Source organism: Pristis pectinata, chromosome 12 (assembly GCF_009764475.1).
Source record: "Pristis pectinata isolate sPriPec2 chromosome 12, sPriPec2.1.pri, whole genome shotgun sequence".
Taxonomy (NCBI): Eukaryota; Metazoa; Chordata; class Chondrichthyes; order Rhinopristiformes; family Pristidae; genus Pristis; species Pristis pectinata.
The window spans coordinates 17,094,219-17,103,564 of NC_067416.1; the positions used below are offsets into that span (position 1 = coordinate 17,094,219).

General features: G+C 37.8%; 1 protein-coding gene across 1 annotated transcript in view; it reads right to left on the reverse strand.

Annotated features, from left to right (window-relative positions):
- tcf7l2 (transcription factor 7 like 2) overlaps positions 1-1,748 on the reverse strand; it is a 159,052-nt gene extending 157,304 nt beyond the window's left edge. Inside the window, 3 exon segments of the mRNA XM_052027216.1 lie at positions 574-698; positions 913-982; positions 1,254-1,748. Of these exon segments, the coding sequence (XP_051883176.1) occupies positions 574-698; positions 913-982; positions 1,254-1,442 (384 nt within the window). The 5' untranslated portion in view covers positions 1,443-1,748.
- Positions 1,749-9,346: the final 7,598 nt, after the last annotated feature.

The window sequence follows — 9,346 nt, forward strand, 5'->3', positions numbered from 1 at the left end:
CTTAACAAAAGCTGTCCCTTTTCAAAAACACGCTCCCCCCCCCCCAATCAATCAGTTTGCAGAAATAAAAACACAGGATTTTCCTGTGTGGGGGAAAAAGAGAAGACAAAAAAGTGATTACTGAAAAAAAAAGACCCCGAAATAAACTAGACTGAAAGTGGCAATTGACAGAAGAAAGCTGAACAACATCCACTTGTTGAACCAAGATTGAGGAGGGGGGGGCCGTTATTTTGCACCCAAAAATTCCTGCACTCCTCCACAAGTACCCAGCGCTCATGGGCTCTGCCAACACTAGTCAAAAAAAGTCACCAGAGCATCAAAAATAAGTTTTCAGCTAATATTTTTGGAGGAAGGGGGGGGGGGATTTTTTTAAATAAATGCTTTCCAGTCTCCTTTCCCTAAAATATGAGGAGAAACGTGGCAAAGGAGGGGTGGGGAAAGCAACACTGTGCTCATTAAAAAAGGGGAAAAAACTTGTGTTTTTCTTTTAAAAAATATCCTGGAAATCAAACACAAAACTTTTTTTTTAAAAAATGAGGCTTCTTTTTTTAAAAAAATTAATGCACAACCTACCGTCCTTGCGCTGGGAGATAAAGATCCATTGGGGAGGTAAGGACTTGCCAGGTCAGGAATCATAATGAAAGGATAGCCGGGATATGGTGGGCCCTTGAACAGACTTCCTCCATCTTGCCTCTTTGCTTCTCGGTCAAGAAACATGGCGGGGAATAAGAGAGAGAGAAACAAAGTTAGGGATCAAAACTTTTTCTCACTTTTTTTTAAACAACAAGAGGAATGTTCAAAAAAAAGTAGCCGCTCTCGCCTCAGCGAGAGAATAATAGTTAAAAGAAATTTAGCAAAACAAACAAAAATAAAATCATTTTTTCCTTTTTTTTCCCCTCACAAACAACTCACCTTCTTCTAAACTCTCCCTGGACTTGTCCCGAAAAGTTTCTGAATGCCGAGGCGGCGGCCGCCTTTCCGCCTGAGAGGAACATGGTGGATGGCCAGAGAGAGAGAAACAAGAGTTGCGATTATTTAGCACAGATCATCGGGTTGTAAGATTGTTTTTCTTTTAAAAACTGGTGAAATAAAACAGATAAATACACAATTTCACGCCTACAAAGTATGAGGTGGAGATTTTTTTGTGGGTGTTGCAACTATTAATGAGCCCCCCCCCCCCCCGACACACACACACACTTTCTCTTCCCTCACATAATATTTTAAAAAACATAAACAAGAGCTTTGCTCCTTACCTCGGAGTCTGATGAACTGTTTTGGTTGGTCTCTGACTCGTTTACTAATGAAGACTTGACGTCTGCTAAATCCCTTTCTGCAGAAGCATTTTCCGAGATCTTTTCTTCCTGCTCCCCTTCATCTTTAAAAGAGATCATTTCATCATTGGCCCCTAGATCGTCGCCGCCACCGCTGTTGAGCTGCGGCATCTTTAATTTTGTTTTTAAAATGCCCCCTTTTTTTTCCCTTTTTATAAAGTGATCGACTTGCTGCAACTCGTTCGGAGAGGGGGGAAAAGGAGTGGGGAGGAGGAGGAGGGGGTTGTTAATCCGTCGCAAGTATGATTTCTTTTTCTCTCTCTTTCTTCTTCTTTTCCTTCTTCTTCTTGCCCCCCTCGCTGTCTGGGAGTAAGTAAATAAATTGCAGGAGCGGTAATTGTTAGTGAATGCACGCCGAGGAGCTAGCTCTCCTGCTCGGAGTGAAGTTGTTGCAGACTCGGCGGCGGCTGCTCCACTTCAAAGGCTCGCCGCTGTTTGATTGACACTTTGATTGACAGGAAAAGCTCCACAGACTGTCCCGCTTGCAAACTAATGAGATGCACAAGAGGGCAATGCGTATCGAGTAATGAGGAGGGACTTCCATGACGTCTGCATAAATAAATTAAAAGGGAACACAGAGAGAGGGAGAGGGGCTGGCTGAGGTTTTTTTAGTGATAATCAAAAGCCCTTGAACTTGATTTCCTCAATTTTTTTTATGTATTTTTCTTTGCTCTGCTCTGTTTTGATCATCTTAACTTTTGCTCCAGTTTTTCCATCAACCCATCAAGGGCTCCTAGATTTTTTTTATTGCAACATGCTGCCTTAGCCTTACTAGCAATCGATCTTTTTATATACATATGGTGAATCAAGCGGTTGTTTTTAAACTGGCACATCTTCATCTGTGTGTTAAGTCCCCGACTTGACCAGATCTCTAACTGCATGTGCTAATCAACACAAAACCATTTAAAAGCAGCAATAATAATTAATATGTAATTGAACTGAAATGCATTGTATTTGTAAATATCGAGGAGTTATTAAGTGTGCAACAACCTCTTTGACACGAAGTATTGTAATCTATTACCGCTATTACCGCGTAACTGCCAAAACCACATAAATAGTGACTTTAACATTTTCACGAATATGCGCCTCTGTACTAATAGTAATTTTAACAGTATACCAGAAGTGATAAGGATTTTTTTTTAAACGGAAACTTTGGATCGTGCCGAATTTCGAGTTTAACAGACCCGTATAGATATAACCTTAATATTAACAGAAATATTGAAGTTCATTCGCACTAAGGTGTGTCCAATAACATCGCAAGAACACTCTCAGCAGCTTAATATAAGAGATTGTTTCAAATACAGTGGTATGAATATGCAGCGTTTTGCATCTTACACAGTTACTGTGAACCGCCTAAAGAAAAAAAGATTAAAATAATATTATCAGGTAGTTCGCACACAGTTGGTTAATTTATTTGAAAACAGATTAATTTCTAAAGAAATTAATAATACAAAAACACAACATACTCAATACCTTCTAGACATTGCATAACCACTATTTTTACACAATTTTTGTTTCAAATATTTATGTGACGGTCAATTATTTATTTTCTGCCCTTTTATTAGACCAGCTTATGAATGAAATGTGTTGGTGCATCAAATGAGCATGCTGTGTATAAACTGTACGGGGAATTAACATCTCTCCATCTCCTTTGATTCGGGCGATTACTAACGCCTCTGCAGCCCTAATACAAAAGGGATCGCTTTTTACTTAGCTATATTAAATCAGCACATGCACATTATAAAGCATTACAAAGACAAAGGCAAGATTTGCATCCTTCTGCAACTGTCTTTCAACTATTATTAAGCCATCATTGATGTGTGAAAAATTGATGTTCTGTAAGAGGACTAATAGTGGAGGAGGGATTCGAGGTGGAGTTGTTGGCACTTTGATCTTTGATCGGCAAATTCCCATTTTTCTTTGTGCGACTATATTTGGTAAATCAGATTTGCACTCCACGTGTTGTGGGGAGTAAAACGGTTATTGCTTACTTCCGGGTTTGAGGGGGGGAAATAAAAGCCCAAACTGGTAATGACGTTTGGTTTTTTCTCTATGCCTATCAATTTTAATGGTGTCTTCCTCGTATTGATTATCGCAAACCTCTGAGATAGAGCGCAGTTATGTTGTAAGGTATTAATGAATGTTAAGGTACGTGAATTGCACAGGATAAATAACTACTTTCACACTGCAGATGATTTTCACAATATTTATATTTTGCTTCGTAAAACTATTGATTGAAGTATTTCTACTTAAACAAAACATCAAAACGTTTTCATTGAAGATGAAAAAATAACATCAATGTCAACACGCACCTTAATTAATTAATACAGTACTAATGTGCATTATTAATGTTGATAGGTCAAAACCATGTCTGATTTGAATATACCACAGAGAAAACCTTATGGTTAACACTGGCAGAGTAAGAGGATTGTTATATTTAATTGGCCCGTTATTTTTTATTTAAGCATAATGTTTTCACAGTTTATTGTGTCCCTGGCGGCAACCAACCAGAAAGGGTCATGACACGAACATTGGAAAGATTGAAAAAATAGAAAAGGACATGGAGCAGATTAAGCGGAATACACCCAGATACCAGGCTGAAGGGACTGCTTCTCCTCAGCAGCAAGGAAGCTATGGACTTGCTGGAGGCATGAGGATGCATTGGGGGATTTTAACAGGAACATCGGGACCACAACTCTCCAAAAACGCTTGCAAAAAAATTACATTACACACATAGAGGTGGATCTCCCAAAGATACAATTGCCTTCAGCAAAGAAACACCTTATGCAGCAGCAGAATGGAGATTCAGCAAGGTGGCTTCTACTCTCTGGCGATCTCGCAGTCTGCGCCATTCTTTTTCCGTAGCAAAATAGAGGGGCAAAAAAGTTTTATAGAACACGAGAATGTTAATTTTCGCTAGTAGAATGTTTTCCTTTCATCTACAAAATCCTATAGTAGACTGACCCATTTCTGGCGGCAACGCATTTAGAACCAATCGCGTGTTAAGTACCACAAAAGACCGAATGTACATTAGAAATAATGGAATTGTTGCATAAACTTGCTTGATGCATAGATTGTTTACTCTCTTATTTTATATTGATCTGTTTATATTGATTTTTGTTATTGTTGTTGCACAAAGATGCCCCTAAAGTTCCCTCTGTTGCTTTGTCTTGGAAAGGTGTGGGAGGATTAAAACAAGTTTGAAGTTTCGGCAGTTGTTTAATATATAAAGACCCCTCGGTCCCAAGATGTTCAATTAGTAAAAACAAACCGTGCATTTCATCGTATGTAATTTTGTAAACATGGTTATTTCGACACATGTCCGTAGAATAACCATTTACAACATCTCCATCATATTTCAGAATTAACTGTAAAGGCGTCAAAACGCGGAACCCTTAAATTCACGGAATTCACTTTTTTTTATCGAAATCGTTTGTAACGCAATAAAATGGTGCCTAAAATCATAATGGCAACATCAATTTGCTATTAAATGAAACAATGGGTATTTATTGAGAACTACTATTAACCACCAGGTAATTTCGTTGAACAAAGTTTATCTTTTTTAATTCTTCAATAGTTGCTGAGGCGTGACTGGAAGTGAACCATATTAATTGATCCAAGATGTACTCGGAGTCCTGGAAAGATTTCACTCAAGCATTTGGAACAGTTACTCAGTCTGTAAATCACATATTGCAGCAAGCAGTGTTTACATTGGACAAACCAAAAACAATCACTTTTCATTTTAATGGCTTAAAGGCTTCACGCTCACCATGTGCTTGGGAGAAAGGAGTCTATCGTTGATTCTGAGAATGCTATTAATATGGTAGAGTTCAAAACCACAGAAAATTGCTGGTGTGGAGAAAAGGAAATAAAGAGAAACTGAAAGAATGAAGAGATGAGTCAAGAAGGAAATAAGCAAGAGTTTGTAAGATAAGTTGTGTAAAATCGTTTTGCACATGCTTTCGGAAATAGTTTTCACTTTGAATCAAACTTTCTATAATGAATCTATACATTTATTTATAAATATGACAGACAGTTATCAACTATGCAGCCAAGAAAAATGAAGTTTTCATGAAAAAAGGTGAATTCACAGAGTAAGACAAAAAAAAGTGATCTGTTATGCATAAAATGGATTATTATACTGCCATAAACCAATGATGGAAATTACAAATTAACATGTTTGTGGAGTGCTATTCCTGATGGAAGAATGAAAAATTATAAAAACATATTTTGACCTACCTGGCTACAGTAAAGAGGAGGTACTACAAATGGACAAGGTGGTCAAAAAATCTCCAGGTAGTAAATTTATGATTAATTAAATGCAGCCATGATTGCTAATTTCAAAGCAAAATGTCCTAGGCGCTATACATAACATGAAAGTCTGCCAAACATCCCTCATACTCTACAAAGGAATAAACTGATGTGCCTGTAAAATAACATTAACTGATGCTCTGAAACATAACTTGGTGATGGACATTATGTATTAAATGCAGATACTCTAAATATTGAGCATTGATATATTCAGACCATAACTTGCATTGGTAAAAGAAAATAGCTGGTCATCACATTACTGTTTGTGGAAATTTGTTGTGCAGAAATGTGCTGCCTACACCCATGTACATCAAAGCTACTTCATTAGCTGTTAAGTTCACAGCCCTGAGGTAATGAAAGGCACTAAATAAATGCAGTTCTGTCAGTTTTGATATCCAACAAAATAGCACTCACATATACCCATATAAATAGCTTCAAAATAACACATTGGTGAGCTAATGAGAACACACCAATATGTAAATTAAGTAACATTTAATTCTATAAACTAATATAGATTGATAATCAGTAGAAATAAACAGTGTTAGATCTACAAAAACTACACTGACATCTCAAAAACATTTACAGATAATCCATAAATTTACATTAAAGTCCAACATTTAATACTCAATTATATAAAAGCACATTGACGTCCTAAAAAGCTCATCCCCATTCCTATACAACAGCATACAAGTTTAGTAAAACATAGTTTTGCCAAAACTTACGTATGAATATATTTTATCCACACCAAGAGTGTAAAAGCACTAGGAACCTCTGACACACAAAGTGTTACACTGTTTGTCCATCACAATTGCTGCGTTTTTTATAACTCAATTTTGCATGTATATATGGAGCTTGAAAGAGGACTAAGCCATTCCACACCTCACAATTATTCAGCCATTTAATTAGACTATAACTGGCCTCACCTTCAACCCCATTTGGCCACCTTTGATCCAAAGTCCTCCCAAAGTCCACCAATCACAGGCTTGAATATTTCAATTGACCAGCACCACTGTTTTTAGAGAGAGAATAATACCTCATTTTACTAAACCAAGGGGAATACAGCCTGTTGTCATATAACATGTCCTCTTCATTAACCCTTTAAGCCCCAGTATCATTGCACTGCATCCCCACTAAGGCCAATATATCTTGTCTGAAGGGAAAATGCCCAGAACTGAACATAATTTTTCAGATGGAGTGCGACCAAGCATGTCTTCTTCCTCTGCATTTCAGTTCTCTTGAAAATTAAAACCTACATGTTGATAGCCTTTTTGATTATTTTTTGTATTGGCATTTAAAGGCTTGTATACCTATACTCTCAATTTGCTTGGGCTCCTTCATGGTTCCTTGTCCTTTATTTACTACAAATGATTTCTACATTGTATGGTATTGAACTATGCTAATTTGTCTCTCTTAGATTCAAAATGAATTGCTTCACACATCCCCATAATGAAATAAATGAGTTTTTCCTGCTTACTTAATAGAGCAAAACTTGCTCCCAGTTGTGAAGTGTAAAACTTACCTTATGGTCCCCCCTTGTCAACATGCTCCCAATCTTCAATGGCAAGGACACAATGCCTTGACATGGTTGTGGAAGCAAGGTTTGAAGGATGAGCACCATTCACAAAATAATGAAAACAAATCTTTAACACCCACCTAAGTTAGTCAAACTGGCCAAAAACTAGCAACATTCCAGGGTGCCTCTGAGATTCATTCAGAAATATTCAATTAGAGGAACGGAGTTGACGACATAATATTGCCCTGTTTCTACTGCGAAATTTCAGTTCAGTCTTTTTTTTTGTTTTTTTTTGGAATTTTTCTGTTTAGTTTAGTTTGGTTTGATATATTGTTTATAATTTTTCTTATTGATTTGGGGATCTTTTTTTCTTTCTTTTCTTTTATATATATAATAAATCTTTTTCTTTCCTTTCTTTTATATTATATTCATTTACTAAGAGATCATGGGATCTACAGATCTTTTTTTGTATTTTATTGTTCTTTATGATTATCTATGCCATGATTGTTCTCCTGATCTCTTTGTATTATATGCACAAACATTGATGTTATATATTAATCTGTATTAATTTGAAAACTAATAAAAAGGTTGAAAAAGAAAGAAATATTCAAAAAGCATTAAAGTCAAAAAAACATTTTAAGAAATATTAACAAGTTAAAAGTAAACAAAATAATCTAATACTTAAGAACATTTTAAAAATAATTTGACTAAACTCAATTCCAAATCAAGTAGGTTACATTACCTTGTCCCTGCACTAAGTCAAACCAAGCTAGAAGGGGGCCTGAGAAGGCCTTGGCAATTAGGAATAAGGAAAACCCCAAGGCGTTCTACATGTATGTGAAGAATAGGAGGATGACTAAAGTGAGGGTAGGATCAATCATGGATAAAAGAGGAAACATGTGCCTGGAGTCGGAAGAGGTAATGGAGGTCCTTAATGAATTTTTTGCTTCAGTATTCACCAGTGAGAGAGACCTTGATGTTTGTGAGGATGGCATACGACAGGCTGATTACGCTAGGGCATGTCGACGTGAGGAAAGAGTATGTGCTGGAACTTTTGAAAAACATTAGGATAGATAGGTCACCAGGCTGATTAGGGACAGTCAGCATGGCTTTGTGAGTGGTAGGTTGTGCCTCACGAGCCTGATTGAATTCTTTGAGGATGTGACAAAGCACATTGATGAAGGTAGAGCAGTGGATGTGGTGTACATGGATTTTAGTAAGGCATTTGATAAGGTTCCTCATGGAAGGCTCATTCAGAAAGTCAGGAGGCATGGGATCCAGGGAAACTTGGCTGTGTGGATTCAGAATTGACTCATCCGTAGAAGACAGAGGGTGATTGTAGATGGAGCGTATTCTGCCTGGAGGTCGGTGACCAGTGATGTTCCGCAGGGATCTGTTCTGGGACCCCTGCTTTTGTGATTTTTATAAATGACTTGGATGAGGAAGTGGAAGGGTGGGTTAGTAAGTTTGCAGATGACACAAAGGTTGGTGGTGTTGTGGATAGTGTAGAAGGTTGCTGTACGTTACAACAGGACATTGATAGGATACAAAGCAGGGCTGAGAAGTGGCAGATGGAGTTCAACCCATAGAAGTGTGAAATGATACACTTTGGAAGATTGAATTTGAAGGCATAGTGCAAGGTTAATGGCAGGACTCTTAACAGTGTGGAGGAACAGAGGGATCTTTGGGTCCACGTCCATAGATCTCTCAAGGTTTCCATGCAGGTTGATAGGGTTGTTAAGAAGGCATATGGTGTGTTGTCCTTCATTAGTTGGAGTACTGGGTTCAAGAGCCGCCAGGTAATGTTGCAGCTATATAAAACTCTGGTTAGACCACACTTGGAGTATTGTGTTCAATTCTTTTTGCCTTATTATAGGAAGGATGTGGAAGCTTTAAAGAGGGTGCAGAGGAGATTTACCAGGATGCTGCCTGGATTGGAGAGCATGTCTTATGAGGATAGGTTGAGCAAGCTGGGGCTTTTCTCTTTGGAGTGAAGGAGGATGAGAGGTGACTTGATAGAGATGTACAAGATGATAAGAGGCATAAATCGAGCGGACAGGGACTTTTTCCCAGGGTGAAAATGGCTAACACAAGAGAGTATAATTTTAAGGTGATTGGAGTAAGGTATAAGGGGGATGTCAGATGTAATTTTTTACAGAGTAGTGGGTGTGTGGAACGCACTGCCGGCAGA